Source organism: Numida meleagris, chromosome 2, assembly GCF_002078875.1.
Source record: "Numida meleagris isolate 19003 breed g44 Domestic line chromosome 2, NumMel1.0, whole genome shotgun sequence".
Taxonomy (NCBI): Eukaryota; Metazoa; Chordata; class Aves; order Galliformes; family Numididae; genus Numida; species Numida meleagris.
This window is the reverse complement of record NC_034410.1, coordinates 52,171,331-52,188,265: the sequence shown is the minus strand read 5'-3', so window position 1 is coordinate 52,188,265 and position 16,935 is coordinate 52,171,331. Positions and strand designations below refer to the sequence as shown.

Below are 16,935 nucleotides of genomic sequence, written 5' to 3'. Positions count from 1 at the left end.
CTGACGTCCCACGGGAGGGACACGGAGGGGGAGCCAAAGGCCACGGGGCTTTCTCGCAAGTGGCGACGCAAACGCCTGCTCATGTCTTTGGCAGCTGCCGGGCAAACAAACAGCCTGGAAGCGGAAAGCGGGATATCCCCTACACGCACGTAACCCGAGCGGGGGAATCGGCCGAGCTGCTCCCTCCTCCACAACCCGTTCCCCTCCTTTGCCCTAGGGCAGGTAGGGGGCCGCTCCATCCCTACCTGGGCGGGGAAGGCGCTGCTGGTTCCTCCTCCCTCCGCTTCTTGCTCCCGCCCCATCCTCCTCCTCCCCCTCCTCCTCCTCGGCGTCCCCAGAGGGAGCCCCTGCGCTCTGCGGCCGGGCGGAGAGTGCGGCCCGGCAGAGTAGTCCCGCAGCCGGCTCCTGCCGCTCCGCAACCCCTGTGACAGGAGGATCGGAGGGAGGAGGAAGGAAGAAGAGGAGGAGGAGGAGAAGAAGAAGGAGGAGGAAAAGGAGGAAGAAGGCAGCAGCCCGCCCGCCTGCCCACCCGCAGCGGGGCAGGCACGTGTGCGCGCAACCCTCGACGGCCGCCCTCCAGCATGCTGCGTGGAGGCAGAGCGGCGGCCAGGAGCTGAGCGGGGCGGAGCGGAGCGCAGGGCAGCGCAGACTGAGGAGCAGCTCGTCGGGGAGCTCCGTGCGCCCGTCGCACAACATGGGCGGCTGCAGTCCCCTGTCCGCCGCCGGGCCCCGCGGGGCCGCTGTCCTGGTGCTACTGCTGGGGCGCGTCGCGCTCTGCTCTGCCGTGGAGGAGAAGAAAGGTAACGGGGGCGGTGCGGGTGGCGCGGGTCTGTCACGGCGCTACCAGCTGTGCCCCTTCGTACCGCGGGGAGCGTCGGAGGGCAAGTTCCAGCTTCGTCCCTTAGGACGCAAAAAAAGGAGAGAAAGAGGGGAAAATACAAACCTATAAGCGGTCGTTCAGCTCTGACTTCCTCATTCTAAGCTTATTTTCTTTTGTGGGGGTGGAGGAAATAGAAGGGAATAAATCTCACATCTCATCGCTTGTGCTTCTCCCCTCTCGAGGCTTTTTTTTTCCTCCTCTTCTCTCCATTCCGCCTCCGTGCTCTTTCCGCGGCTCCCCGAGCTCCCTCACCGCCCGGGTTCACCCCGCGGTGGCCGCAGGCCCCGTCCTGTTCCGCTGCCGACCCCGGGGAGGTGGCACCGAGCACGGCAGGGACACGCCGGGCAGCGTCGGCCGGCCCGCCGCCCCGGGCCGGGCACCTCAGCTCATTCCTTTCCGAAAAGATGAATGCACGTATATACGTGTGCACGCACCTGGGAAGGGTGTGTAGGGAAAGACGGGAAACTTCACGCGGGTTCTTATTCTCCGGTAATCAAAACCGGGAGCGCTCCGTGCTCTCTCTCTCTGCCCAGTGCCGCTGTCACCCGCGCAGAGAGCGCCCGGCAGCCGTGCGTGGGAACGGCACGGGGCGGACCGCGAGGCTGTCGGCTTAGCTTCTGCGGCTTTGTTTTTTATACGTTTTTGAAAAACTGGTTTAAGGGGTGAGGAAATGTTTGTGACGGGGGAGTTCCGTCGCTTTTTCTCCGTGTGTGGTGATTTTTTCTGTAAGCAGGCCCCGAGCACTGTTCCAGGCAGAGTGCAGTTCTCTTTATCTTGGAGATCTGCCAGCAAGGGAAAAAATGCAGATTTGTTGTTGTTTCTTCTTTCTTCCTACGGAAAAAGTAGGAAAAGAGAATTGGTGGTGTTTAGAAGAGCTGGTGTGCCGCTGAAGACAGCTGAGCCATCTTTTTGTGACTGAGGATGGTAAAATCGTCCTGAAAGGGAGCAGCAGCTCCCCGTTCTGAGGAACTAGTTGCACAACCTCAAAGCAGCAAAGAGGCTCCCTTATTCCAGAAATCAAGTTCATACCTGTTGCTGATGTAACATAGGCAGCTTTTCTTTCCTGGGTTTCTGATCTTTTTATTTTTTCCCCTCACCCTTTGGAAGTGATGGGGAGCAGAGCTGACTTCATCTGCTGCATTTGTGTTAAGTCCTTTGAAATGCAACTTCCAGGTGCATGTACCTTGTAGAATATGTAAAATGTGAGGGTAAATATGTTGTTGCCTTCTTTAAAGTGCTTAATTCTGTGTCTCATAATATTATGAGGGTGCCATTTATTTAGGATTATTAAATAATCAACAGCTACGTGATAAACCCAACACAGATTGTTGTCAGCGTTCTGTTAGTGAGTAACCGTTCCTGTGAGGTGGGTTGGGGACTGAAGAGGGGATGGTAGAACAACTTCTTCAAGAAGCGTGAATCAATTGTTTAGGCTTTGTTTTCCTCCACATTTGAGGATGGGTAAGGAAATAAGGCAGGTACGGAATAAAACGGTATTTGGGAATTGTGAGATGCTGATTTAAGCAAAGGGTCCAACAAGTAGTAGCCTATCGACGTCTGTTTAAGGCCTCTTTCCTTGGGACCCCATGGCATCTGAATTTAGAACAGTTCTGAAAGCAAATGAGCTGCCATAAACATTGCAACACCTATGTTTCATGACAAAATTCTATTGCTTCTGGAAGTCCAAATGGCATATGCATTTATACTACTTATGATTTCAACCCAGTTGGTACTATTCCCCAAAAAGCACCTAGGCAAATCCTTTTGTTAGAAGAAGGTCAGAATCAACCTGTAATAGGCAATGTAATGGTTTAATGGAAATTAAAATACACTTGAATCTTTTACCAGAAGTTTAGAATGATCTTTTCAAATATGGATGAGACAAAACTTGTGTATTTGCAAGACTGTAGTCAGGAAAATGAAAAATAAACAAAAACAAACCTAGTATTTGTGTATAATCCAACACCAAACACCTTTGTTGGAAACTGAAAAACTCTCACAGGGATCAGTACCTCCCTCTCTCTCAATCCACCTTCTCTAATGTTGACCCAGATTAACAGCAGAGGAAGTAATCTGGATTTCCATTGATAGTTGATGGATGGCCTGTTAGGTGGCACCTGAGACAAATACCTGTAACAGCAGGCGTGCCAATTCCTGCAGCATGCATTCGACCGATATCTATTTTGTGTCTCAGTGCTCAGCGATAGCACTGCATTTAGGCAAATGACTTCTTGTTGCTTTATTGGCTCTATATTGCTAATTTTTGATCTGTAGTTGCAGCCACTGTGGGATGGAAACGGGCGTTGTGCTCTCTAACCCACTGGGCAGTGTACTGGCTACAGAAGGTCTCTGCAATGCCCTCATGTACCTTATGTTTCGTATCACTTTCTGTGAAACTGGGAAATTAAACTCCTTTAGGATGCTAAAGTTTTTATTTTTATTTTTTTGCCTTTGGAAACTAAAACAAATTTGTGAAACCCAGAGATGATTGTAGTTAGAGGTGCAAATTTCAGGTACAGTCCCACTTGGTGAAATAACATAGTTAAGTAAGTCTCAAGTATAAACTTGTTCTTACACCCTTGCCTCAATGTGTGAATGGTTAAGAAAAAACCCAAAGCCTATTGTTAAGGGCAATTGCTGATAAACAAGGAAGGGAAGGCAAAGTGACAGCACTCATCCCGTTAATTCAGACAACTTGCGAATACAGTGGTTGTGTGCAAAATGCTGTGAAAGAGTTTAGTGTCTCAGCAGAGTGCATATGTATGCATATGGTGAACGAACTGCGCGCAGAAGCGATAGGAGTAAATGCAAATGTATTATTTCTTGCATCAAGGGTTTATGAAGAAATTTGCAGATAAATGAGAAATGAAGATCGATGCCCTGGAGACTATAATCAGAGTAGTCCATTGTAATTCATTTGTTAATTTATAGAGACTTTCAGGGAGTGTCACACAATGCCATTATGTTCCTCAGGGCTGACTTTTGCATTTGGGTATCCATACATCACTGAAATCAGGATATGCGAACTTTAGCAGCAAGATAGCTGACTGGCCAAACCAGTTCCTTCTGAAGGCATCCTTATCTCGCTTTAGTACAAACTACATTAGCTTTAGCAGCTCTTCAGAAACAGGCCTACTGAAAGGTTTACTTCATCTTAGGGAGAATGGCTGTCTTCCCCAAATGTAGTAATATCCATACTTTCAAGGCAAAACCCCTGGATCAGTCCACGTTTCAGTAGTGTGTGTGCATCAGAGGGTATGGTCACCCTGTGGCTGTGTTGCACCCAGTAAAAAACTAACGTGCGTTCAAAATCTAGCAGTCAGTACGTCATGTTCTAGTTGTGTCAAATCTTGTGTTACACTCTGGTTGGTATTGCCAAAGTGCTTGTGCAATGCGTGTGTAGTTGTGGTGTCAAGAAGTGCTTTGCCTTGTAGGGCTTTGCTCTGGGGAGTCAGAGCTGGCTGTACTCACAAAAGCATCCTCTGGCCAGTCTACATGAGGGGAGCATTTGCTGGGGTGACCCAGCTGACAGACAAGCTGCAGAAGGCCTTATTCTCAAAAAGTGACCTGCTAGCTAGAGCAATTGTTATTTTGGAAGAGTGTTAATTGCACTAGGTATCTTTTATCATTCTTCAAGTACCACCCTGCTATGCTGCTCTCCTTGAGTATCTACCAGGCGAAATGTGATCACATTGGCTGGAGCTCAGCTGGCACAGAATTGCACTCAACCTAGTTAAGATTTTGTTAGTTTTAACAGAAGCAGAAAATGATTGGAAAGGGAGCAGAGCTTTTGTTTGCTCCTCATAAGAGGGATGGTCTGGCTTTTCCTTTCTCGGAAGGGCTGTGCAGAAGCTGTGGAAGGTGTGTGGCCTCTGATGAATGCTCAAGCAGTAATTATTGCTGTGCTAATGAGCATCACCTGTCTTGCTCTCACCCCAAGGTCAGCTTGAGCAACATGCCTTGCTGTAAGCATATTTTGAGAAGTGAGTGCCTCTCTGAGTCCTACCAAGTTCTTCACCCAGCACTTGGGTTGCAGCGATGGCACTGCTTTACCCAGGCTGTGTGATGCCTAGGGGAAGGCATGAGGGGATCAACCAGAGCAGCCCTTGCATTGGGAATGCGCCCTCCCAGCTGGACTGATGCATACTGGCACTCCAGCTCTGGATGAGATGAGAGGGATGACAGCCCTGTCTGGTGACTCCTCAGAGGTCCTTCTGCCCCTGCTTCCTGCTTCTACCTGCCAGTTCTTGGGGGTTGCATGAAGGTCTAGGCAGCCAGCAGCACAGATTTAGCAGCTTTGTGTAAATGGCGTAGAAAGCACTTGGGTCCAGAGTAGACCATGAGGACGATCTGAGGGCTGGAGCACCTTTCTTGTGGAGACAGGCTTGTTCAGTCTGGAGAAGAAAAGGCTCTGGGGAGACCTTACAGCAGCCTTCCAGTATCAAACAGGGCCTACGGGAAAGCTGGGGAAGGACTCTTGTCAGGGAGTGTAGTGATAGGACAAGAGGTTATGGTTTTAACTAAAAGAGGCAAGATTTAGGTCAGATATGTGAAAGACATTCTTCTCTATGAGGGTGGTGAGGCACTGGAAAAGGTTGCCTAGAGAAGCTGTGGGTGCCTCATCCCTGTAGGTGTTCAAGGCCAGGTTGGATGATGACGTGAGCAGTCTGATGTAGTGAGTGGGGTTCCTGTCCATGGCAGAGGGAATAGAAATAGACAGTCATTTGAACCCAAGCCATTCTATGGTATGGTATGATTCTAGGATAATTCTGCTTTGCTGGGAGTTAGTGGTGCTCAGGATGTGAACCTACCACTTGATGTTTCCTGGGGACTTGGACAGTTGTTGTTCATCTTGATACAGTGCATGCTGCCCCTTCTGTGTGTGTAAGGATTTGACTTTCTTCTGTGCATCCTGGAACACTATATTAGTCAGCACAGGTTGAGATCTAGTGTTCCTGCCTGTTTTGGTTCTCACTGTGTTGTTTCTGGCTTCCCACTACATCAAACTGGACTGTAATACTCCTTTATTTAGGGCTGAATTCTGCTGACCTAGTTGTTTTGAGTAATAATGTACTTTTTTTCTTCAGAAATAGTTACAGAAGATTTGGCATGAATATGGGCAGCAGAAGTCATTTGTAAAGGAAATGTGGAAAAAAGATCTATTCATTGTTCAGAGAAGTTGTACTAAAACAAATGTCTATTCCTGCTGAAGCAAGATTGTTATTTATGAAGAAAGCTGTGACATGCCTTAGTAGTTTGTCCCATAGGGAGAATATTTATGTGTAGGTGGGGGTCTTGTGTTCTCTGTGCTTAATTAGTAATGTTATTAAGGGTTGTTCACATGGAAAAAACATGAGAAACTCCTGTTCGTTTTCCTGTTCAAACAAACTTTGTGATGACCAAACTTTCTGAAAAGGCAGGGCCTCGTGAGCTGACCACTAGGCTAAGCAATACACTCCTTGTATTTATGTAGACTGTAATGGTGTGTGAGCTTTCTTTTTAAGTTTTAATGCAAAGTGTGTTTTGCCTGCTGACAAATCAGTTCAAGGCAGATGCAAGGCTCCTTTGCCCTCCTGTGTGCTTTCTCCAACCTGCACATCTGTGTATGTGAAAGTAAACATCTACGTGTTCACATGCATGTCTCGGTGCTAGAGTGCATCAAATCATGGGTGGATTCTGTTTGTTTCAATGGTTGAAGAATGAAAACAAACAAAAAGAATGTCTTCCAGTCAAACTGAAACATATATTAGGGTGGTTCTGAAGTGAAGAAGAAAAAAGGAAAACAAACAAAAACAACAACAAAAAAAAGGAAATAAAAACAGACCACCAACCAACTAAAAAAAAAGCAGTTTTATGTTAATCTGAAAGATTTGTTTGACCTGAAACCATTTTCTTTCTTTTAAGTTGGGTAAAAAGGAAAATCAATTGCTGTTTGAAATGAAAAGCTGAAGGTTTATTCTGAAAATACCAGAGTACAACTTAATTTTCTTAAACCTCCCTCCCACTCAGTTTCTGGGCCAAGGCATGTTTGCTGCATTGGGCTCAAATTAATGAGCTAACTTCAGTACCATTCTTTGCTTGAGAAAAACTAAGGTGGGATAAATTGTAATTTGTGTAAAGGTGAGAACCATGCTGGTTAAAGGCCCTCTGCTGCATGTAGCAGTTGCCTCTCTGGGGTTCCATCATGCAGCGAAGATGCTGCTCTCCTTGCCACTCAGCCATGCCCTCTGGCACCTGTGGAAACTGCAGCTCTGCCAGCCCACTCCATCCCAAGCCCTGCGCAATAAAAATAACAGACTACATGCAAAGACAGTTTTGCCAGAATATCTCTTTCTGGGCTGCTGGGATCCAGAGCAGGGTGATGCTGGGTGAGATGTTTTCCAGGGAAATATGGAAGGAAGGAGGAGTGGATATAAAACAGATGCTTCAATGACAGGATCGTAGTGCTTTAGCTCTGGCTTTTACAATAAGAAAATTATCACATATGGGAACAGGGCTTTTTTGCATTCTGTAATCCAAACAGTGGCATAATCCCTGACTTCCTATTACCAAACTCAGCTATAAATATGAAGATAACCAGGGGAGCCCTAGAAATTGGCTATTCTTGGCACTGGGCACAGTGAACTTGCACTTCTGGTAGGAAGAGTATTATTTTACCTACTGGGAGCCATGGGACCAGGGCCATGGAGACTTTGAATGGCTGCCTGAGGTAACACAGATGGCCACTGGCAAAGCTGCCTGTTGGGATCTTGGCCTCTTGTCCTGTGCGCTAGCCATTGACAGACATGGCCTGTAGTTTGAGGTAACCGGTTTCCTATTTGAGGGCTGATTTGTGAGCTTGGAAATGATGTCTAGCACAGTGTATTGTTTCCTCCCATTCCTGAAGGCTGTTCTATGCGTCCTCCCCAGCAGCTCCACGTCCATGTGGGATGCTGGCCATAGTGTGTGCGGTGGTCCACCTGGGACATGGTGACCTCAGTGGTACGTGTCTGGCTTGGCTTCTTGTTTTCTGCTTGTGACAGGCTGCTTGCTCCGCCACCCTGGGGAAGCCCTAGCAGCTGCTGAGATAACAGCTGTGTGAGGCAGTGGCTGCACATCAAGGTGGGCTGCAAGTGGGTATTGCTTTGTGAAGTCTGAGTTGTTTCTGAAATCCCTTTCTACCTAGCTGCAGAACAGTATTAATGACAGTTTTGTATTCCCAATGCCTAACTGAAGAAGAAAAATCAAAGCACTACAGCTACTTCTCACTGAGGATTTGTATTCAGGCATTCATACTCCTCCCCACCCGTTAAGATCAGAGAGACTTATGTGTGCTTCTGAAAGATGAATTTGATTTGAATCTAAGATAGTAAATAATTTGTTTTCAGAACTGTGTACTTAAATTCTGCAAATGGTTGTTATGGCTGCATTGTTCCCTATTGCCAGAAATTCCCTGATCTTGGAAATACCAATTCATGTAATTAATTTGGTCTTTATTTGTTTAGTTATTGAAATCCTTAAGTTCAAAATGCATTTGTAGAACAACCGTACTTTCTGAAGTTCACTTGGGAGATAAGTCTCAGGAGGGAGGCAGGGTTCAAGGCGGAAGCCTTGTTGGGTCAGTTATTTCAACAACGCTTCTAGCAAAGAAGCAAGAGGTTGTTTGCATAAATCAGTAACTAGTTCCCGTGATTCAGATTAAATCACATCATTCAAGTCATTTGAATAAATAAATAACCTCTAGTAAATGAGACAACTTCTGCAATTGGGATGGCATGCTGCATACTTCATGTTTGTTGTGTGGCTTTGAATAGATACAATTTAAGTTGGGTTACGCTTGGAATGCTAGGTGGCATTTCATCACAAGCCACTTAACCAAAGCTTACATTAAAATGAGAAATGTTTGTTTTGTACAGGTGGCATTGTGCTGTATCTTCAGCTCTTACGTTTTCCGCAAACAGATACTTAATGGGGAATTGGTTCCTCTTGCCAAGTCCACCTTAGTTTTTAAGTTGTACCAGGGCATTCTCAAGCAGGCGCTTCACAATCATTTGCGATTTACTACAGTCTTCACTTTCCTTTGTATGTTCCTGGACCATAAACTCTGATGGATGAGGTATAATCAGAAATGCAGAAAACAGCTTTTCTTAGGTGTTCATGTGGATTGTACGTTATCCCTCGTGTTTCTGAGGGGATGTGCTTCATGGGTCATCTCAAGCATTTGCTATTGCATTTGGGTCTGTGGTGAGAGCACTGTTAATTTGGTGTAGAAAACAGAGAAGAAAAGGTTTTTTTGGCTTTTATTTCCAAATTTTGCTGTTTTGTAGTTTGCATTAATTTTAAGTAGCTGTATAATGCTATTGAAAAATCCAAGGTGGATTTGGTGTTGTGAAAGTAGTATTTAAAAAAAAATTGTCACTTAATTACTCTTTTATGGGTGGTTATACCATGTACAAAGTAATGCTGATAAATTGAAGAAAATTTACCATGAGCTATCCATGGCAATAAGCAGCTCTGGCTGATGGTGCTCTTTGGAAATATATCAAATAGGTAAGACTTGGGAACTTCCAGACAAAATCACCATCTAGTGGTTCTCCTACCTGAAGGCCTTGGCATTCAACTTTGCACAAACTATGACTTTGGAACCTAGAAGAAAAAAATCCTTCATTTCTTTTAATCATTATGAAGAGAAGACTGTGGTAGAAGCAGGCATGACTAATATTTGACAAGCTTACTTCTAATGCATTAAATCCAGAGGTACAGAGATCATCTACTGGGGATATGAGGATAGGAATCTCTCCCTTCATTCTGCAGAAAAAGAGGGTAAGGAAGATGTCCTCAAGTCCTGGTTGAAACTACCTTTTCAGGAATCATTGATCCTTCTAGCTGAAAATTTTTTCATCTGTGCAGTGTTGTTTTTTTTTCCTCCATTTTTATTACACCTTATTTCTCATGAATGGAAACTTGATGTTCTCAGTTGTTTAAAAGGAGTTCCATTTGTTTTGCTGCTCTTCAGACTAGTTTTGTGCAGAGCCCCTGCCTTTTGCTTTTTCCTGTCTAAAAACAAGCAGAATACCCCAAGTGAAAAAACAATGAAACCAGAGCAAAACAAACCAATTTTTTTTAAACAAATTTTAGTCAGCATAGTCCTCACTATGGTCAGAGCTGGACTGTAATTTAGATTTCTGTGCCTGCAGATGAACATGGGTTTTGCAGCAAGGAGCAGTGTGTATGGTTTGGGGTATTTGCTGAAATTGAGAAGTGGTAGAAGTGGGACTTTGTTCTCAGCCATCCTGAGGGAGAAAAGACATTGCGCTAGAAACAACCTGTCATACAATTTAAGATCAACCCCATCCCCCTCCATAATGCTCCATGCCAGGTCTTTCCCCACAGACACTTGCAGTAGGCTTAGGTCCAGAAAGGAAGTATTTCTCTCTTCAGGTTTAATGTTTGAATCCTGACTGGTATCTGATTGCTCCCTGTGTGGCTGTTCCTATTGAGGCACGATAGCTGACAGCACATCGATCATCGTTACTAGTGGAAGAGCTAGTGTTTAGCTTTCTAATGAAAATGTCTCTTACTAGTCATTACTTGTGCTTACTGAGGACAGAACGTGGGCTGTTGTTTGAAGTTTCACTTGCAGAGCAGTGGAGAGCAAACGTTAGTATTGCGCCAATGTCTTTGTGCAACAAGCTGAGGGAGGTGCAAGGCTGTATCAGCTTGGTGCTTGCCGTGGCTGCATTGTCCAGGCAGATGTTGGTCCCATTATCTCTTCCCCAGAGTTAAGAGCAGAAGTTCAGTCCTCTAGAGTGGAAGCAGCAGCAAGTCCTTTCCCACAATCCTAGACAGAGGAACATGTTTGTATTTGTTCCATGTGCTTGGCTTTTGGTCTTCAATACCCAAAACAAGGGATAAACAGTCAAGTTACAGTAGTTTTACTCTGACAAAGCAAACATGATCCTTCCCTTTGGTGATTCCTAATTTGATCACTTGCGATGAGGGTACCTGCAATAGGAGACTGAAGTCAAAACTTTGGCATCTTTAGTGATCCTGGTAAGACCTTATCATTTCATAGAACGTCCATGTTGAGATGTATGTCCAGTTACTACACTAGTTTGATATTTTTCTTTTGTCTTGGGTTTGGAAAGGGTTTTCATTTATATGCTTTCCAGTTTCCATCTGATCTTCAGAAAGTAATTAACTGTTGAACAAAGATACTGGCAGTCTGTTTCCCTCCTGTTAGCATGAGCACCTTGCAGAGCTTAATGATTTCTTTTAATTGTTATTATTTCAGGGATTTTCTTATTCTCTTTCCCTCCTTAATGAGGCAGATGCCACTGGCAGCCTCATTTTATCATAGTTGTCTATGGCAGATTAACTAAACCAGCAGCATCTTTTCTGAAGTTTTTGTTCGTCAGTGTGTAAGATGCTCCCATCAGTATGTGCAGGTAGTTCTCCCTGACAGTTACAAGATTTCTCAAGCAGAAAAAAGGAAGAACAGAGCTTTTTTCCAAATGAAGGACTTTTTGATTTGAACAGGAGCAGTCTGTTTTGCATCAATGAGCACGTAGTTTTCAGTGAATTAAGACTAAAAATTGCTAATTAACACCTTTTCTGCTTCTTTTGTGTCTGGTCATTAGTTACTATGGACCATCAGGCATCAAAGATGCCAATGCCTAGCTAATGCAAGAGTAGAATTCTTTGGGGTTCTGCAGAGAAAGAGTGTACTACATATTTCCCAGATCAACCTCCACATATCATGAATATGTGTGCTTGTATGCTCAACTAATGTCTGTATTTTTTACTCACTGCTTATCCCATGAAGGGGAAAATTTGAATTAGTCATTAGCACTTGAGAAGGGACTTAGGCTATTTTCTCCTGCTTTAATATACCAACTGGATCCTGACTATATGCTAAACTAGAATACTGTTTCAAAAACAAGGAACATTTCGGAAACAGCAAACATAACACTTCTGAGTAAACAAACTAGTTGTAATAGGCAAGATAAGAAAATGGATTGTTCCATGGGCCAATGCTGTACTATTTAGAGTGATGATATTGTAGTGGTAGTCTCACTGTTGGACTTAATGGCCCATAAATGTTGATAAAAGCTTTTGTAAAATTGTCAGCAGTAATTCCATCCATTGTTAGATAGCCAGTGAACTTCTTCAGCCCCTGAATAAATTGCTACTATCAATTATGTTTTTGTAATTAGAAAATAAGACTTTTATTTTGAAGGTATAATAACTCACATAAGAAAAAAACAAATCCTATCAGCTTAAAATTGATCGATCACATCCGTGGTTGCTGTAAATGCCCAGAACTCTTTCACCTGGATAGGGCTGGGATAGCTTTTCACCTGAAGCTGTAGACTCATGAATTTCCTCTGTCAAGTACTCTGTGTCAGCAGAAATGAGAAATGTCATTGCCTGTTTTGTCTGAAATAGAAAAAAGAATTTTGTATTTTATAATTATTCTATTGTTTCTTTGTAATTGTAGCATGATACTAGAATGTGAACATTGAAAAGGCGTGATTACTTTCTCAGTCTTTAATATGCCATTCTGAAAAAAAAATGCAGAAACACTTAAATGTTATCCACAATTACATGCTTTGTCAACGTATGGTCCTTCTGATTCCCCCCCCCCCCCCCCCCACAGCTACTAACTTCTTAAGCTCCATTTTTTTCCTCCCTTCATTGCTTCCATGTGATTGGTGAAATGACTTATCAGCCACAGCCTGATACAAAGCGGACTGTAATCCGGAGCAGGAAGAGAAGGAAGTTCTTTTGCCAGAAAATAAATAGGACAGGGTATTTAACAGTGCATTAAGCAATGTAGCAGTTAGCCTAGCTTCACAATATAGTCATGAGAGCAGGAAAATGCTCTGTATTTCACTAGGTGAGCCAAGCAGTGAAACACCCTGGCATTGGTGATGTTCAGCATATCTAATGGAGTGGCATTGGTAATGCAAAACACAAGGAGGAGCTGCCTAGGAGCTTTGTAGTTGCAGCATGGGATGAAAAGGAGCAGCTGCCTTACCTAATTTTTTTGGAGTTCCATTTTTGTACTCTATGGAAGAGAGGAAAAGAAATGTGCCTACTGCTGAATAGACCCAGGGACTGTTCTCTTAGTGCTATTGCTTGTCCATTTGCTTCATTTTCTTTTGTGGATGGCAGTAGGCAGGAATGTATCCCAGGGGAATATGTTATCCAGTCCCAGCCCATACAGTTTTGTGAATGTCTTACCCCAGAAAAAAAAAATTCTAATAATAACAGTGACTGGCACATTAGCTGTGATGAAGCTACTTGCTCCATTTCCACCTTCCTCATGTGTTTGGAAGCAGGTGGTGCGGTGGAGTTCAAAGATGTCCTTGAAGAGTTTGGCTTTCTTACTCAGGAACATGCAAGTTTGAAGAAAAGGTCTGTAGCTACATGCAGGGGAGTTGATTGGAAAAGGTAAAATCATGGAGAGCTGGAGGAAAAAGAAGAAAATCTGAAACTCTTGCTTCTTATTTACAGTAACACTGTAGCAGGGGCATGTCTTTTCAACTGGTGCTTAATCCAGCAAACCTTAGGTGTAATACTCCTTTGAAGTCTAGGGATATTTTGCCTGCCAGAACTGCAGGATCATTTTTTTTTTTTCATTACTTTATTTGCCTAAGAAAACTATTCTCATCTAGTTAAAAGGGAAAGCTGATATAGAATACAAAACTATGTATTATGAAGGCTATGCCAAAAAAAGTAATATTTCTGAAACAGAAGGTGAGATTATAAATTATAATCACATCACAAGGTATTGTGGTGTCAGTGTTAAAACTTTAAATGTGTCTTTTGACTGGCTGTGCTTAAAAGTAAGTCTAGTAATCTGGTAATTGTCATTCCACTTTCTTTTCCTAAAAAAAATTATTCCTAGATATTCTGTTGGATGGGATTGAAAAGGATGAATTCCTAAGGTTGTGCACAGTGATGTGGCTTCAGTGTGGATTTCTGCCAGCTGACATGGTGGTTTTGCTACTGCAGAAAAAAGGAGGTATCTCAAAACTTGCTGGAATTAACTTGTGTGAGTCAAATGGCATTTCACTCGCATTCTGGATGTGCTGGACTCAAAACTTCTAAATGGGAGTTCTTGCAAATAATTATATGTGTATACATATATTACACGTGTCTATATATAGAAGAAAATGAATTATTTACTGTAGCTCTGAGACAATATGTTAATGTGCCATTCTTAGTTTATACAGGCCTCTGGCACTCATACTTTATAGTTAGGAAAAAATGGTGTTACCACAGCAACTGCCATACCACCCAGTACTTAAGCAGCTCCTGTCTATATAGCGTACATTAGACAGACTTTTAAATTGCACATAATTAAAGTAAAAGCTTAACACTCACTGAATGCTGTGGTCATAGGAGAGCATGAGTTGGTTCTGAAGTTGAAAAAAGGTCTTCATGGAAATAGTTAGCAGTAACTGTGATTTAGCAAGCTACTTTGGCAAATGCATCATTTCATGTGTATGCACAATCCATTTGAAATCAGTGGAGTTGTTCATAGGCATTTAGCCTGTACAGGTTTAGAAGCTTTGTTTTACAGGGGGCAAAAAGTAGACTGTTTAAGGGAGCAATGATTTTTAGAACCTGAAGGAGGGACACTAAGTCATGACTGATGAGGGCAGATACTTGTCATTTCTTGAAAATGATCCTCTGAGGATTATTGAAATTAAAGTTACAAGCAAATGGAAGTATCAGAAGCTGCTGGAAATTTTGATTTATGGATGTGAATTTGGGGTGAAATTTCACGTTATGTGTGTGCACCGCCTACGTCTGAAAGCAAGGCAGCATTGTCAAGGTATCTAACAAAGTTTTGCTGTCTATTAAAACTTAGAGATTTAAAGTGACACATCCTAAATGTTTCTGTACAGTGCAGTGCAAGAAGGAAAAACAAAAGACCTAGTAAAGACTTTAAACTAGTCTGGACTCAGTGAGACTCTACCTTATCACTGATATCTTAGTTGCGTGAAATCGGCATCCTATTTAGGAGTTTCCCTGTTACTCAACTGTGGTATAGGAAGACTTTCTGTGCTAATGAATTTACTATGTTTCATTGTATTCTTAATCCTTAACATCTCTTAGAAAGAGCTGAGTGTGTGTATTAATAGATTTATGCATTTAGAAAAAGCATATTGGGGTTATGAAGAATTTATGATGCTCAAAAGCACTATGTTTTCAAGAAGATTGATTGTTGTTCTCTTGTTGAGTTTTTTCTATCAAAGGTATGCTTTTATCAGATTATAAAACAAAAGCACATATGCGGTTTTGTGATTTTTTTTAAATAGAAAAATGCTACTTATGTATGCTTCATAATTGGTGTCTTTCTCTGTTCTTTTGCAGTAATTGCTGATCTGCATCTTCATTCTTTGAAACTGTTTTGAAATGAATGTACACTGAAAAAAATTATGCACAGGTGCTAATTCATATATTCGTAAATACAAGTTCTGTTCTTTGCAGCCTGAATGTCAGTCTCCTCCATTAATGCTAACCTGTGTGCTCTTGCTAGTTGTGAGGTAAATGATGCAAGGGGCTAGAGGGAGCAGCTCAGCTTCCCTATTGGTGTCTCTCCTGTGAGATTGCTCCTGTTTTCTGCAGTGTGCTCCTGATGGTCCATTTAAGACCATGCATTAGGACGGTGCCACTGGGGCTTGCCTCCTTTTTCTGCCATGAAAACCATTACTTAAATAATTTGGGAGAGAGCACTGCAGAAGTCTGCCTCTGCTACAGCTGGATGTTCAGAGCTGAGCGCAAATCCTGATGAAGTCAGGAGATGGTTAAAATGCCTGTGAACATTTGGATATACCGATGAGAAGTTGCAAGTTTTGAGTGAACTGTGTTGGGTTGGAAGGCAGCCATCCTAGACTGAGTCAGGTAGGCGTGAACACTGAAAAATCATTTTTGGATGCTTTCTGTTGCTCTGCTTTTCACATCTTCACTGTGATACAATCTCTAGTTCCTGTACTGATACTCCTGCTCTAATTTGCATTTTGATCTTCACAGATACTCTCCCTTGACAAGCATCTGTTATTGCCACATGTGCATTAGGGCAGTAGAGCGCATTTAAGCTTGATAACCATCCTAGAGCCTCATTATGTTTGAGCAAATCCAAAAGCACTTTAGAGTTCACTAAGTTAAAGGCGGTGACAGTGGCTGTATTCTAGGGTTGGACACTTTGCACAGGGTGCATTTGTGGTGCTACCCAAAGGATAGGGACAGGTGAGCAAGGTGGAGCAAAAGTTCCCTCAGAATTCCCTTCAGTAACATTATTTAGGCCTCATACTAATATGCCAGAGAGCTGCCGCACATGCAGGATTTTCCATGTGTTTTCCAGAACTGTATTAAGTGAACAGATTTTTTGTGAAGGTGTTCAGACACTTAATATATGTCATAATTAGCCTGAAACAACAAAAATAAAAGTAGTTTTGTAGTCAAAAGTATAACTTTTAAAAGATGTGTTTTCTTGTTAGTGCTTTGAATGCACTACAACAATCCTTAGGTAAGCAGTAAATTATCTCAAAAATGTACGTGCACCTATTAGAAAATGCAGCCCTAATTCTAATTAATCACTCTCTGATGATAAACTCAATGTTATGCAAGGAATGCTTTCCAGCAATAGCAGTATTTAAAAAGTTGTTTTATATGTATACTAAGAATTCTTTTGGAGGCCAGGAGACAGAGAGCTTAGAAGTGCGATGATTGTTTATATGGAAGCAGTTCTGGAGTCACAGGAACTGAGCTTGCTCTCTGTAGTTGTTTAACCACATGGGGAATGTGTTTGGTAGTCTGCTCACAGAGACACTGAGGGACACTGTGCCTTTATAAGTATCAACGTTCTGCTGTTTGTGGGCTTTGGAAGTGCAGATGGGTTGTATAATGAAACTTGAATTCCTAGTGAAGGTTTAGAGAGAAAAGAACTGAAATGCATCAGGTCACCAATAAATTCTCATCTGCATTCACTGCAGTGAAGCCCAGGAAGGCAGTGAACCCTTGGTTGCTTTATGAAAGCTGGGATGCTGCACTGGGGGATT

At 43.0% G+C, this 16,935-nt stretch overlaps 1 protein-coding gene across 1 annotated transcript in view; it reads left to right on the top strand.

Annotated features, from left to right (window-relative positions):
- EGFR (epidermal growth factor receptor) overlaps positions 350 to 16,935 on the top strand; it is a 148,495-nt gene continuing 131,909 nt past the window's right edge. The window contains exon 1 of the mRNA XM_021385464.1: positions 350 to 800. Within this exon, the coding sequence (XP_021241139.1) occupies positions 695 to 800 (106 nt within the window). The 5' untranslated portion in view covers positions 350 to 694. The remainder of the gene's footprint in view (positions 801 to 16,935) is intronic.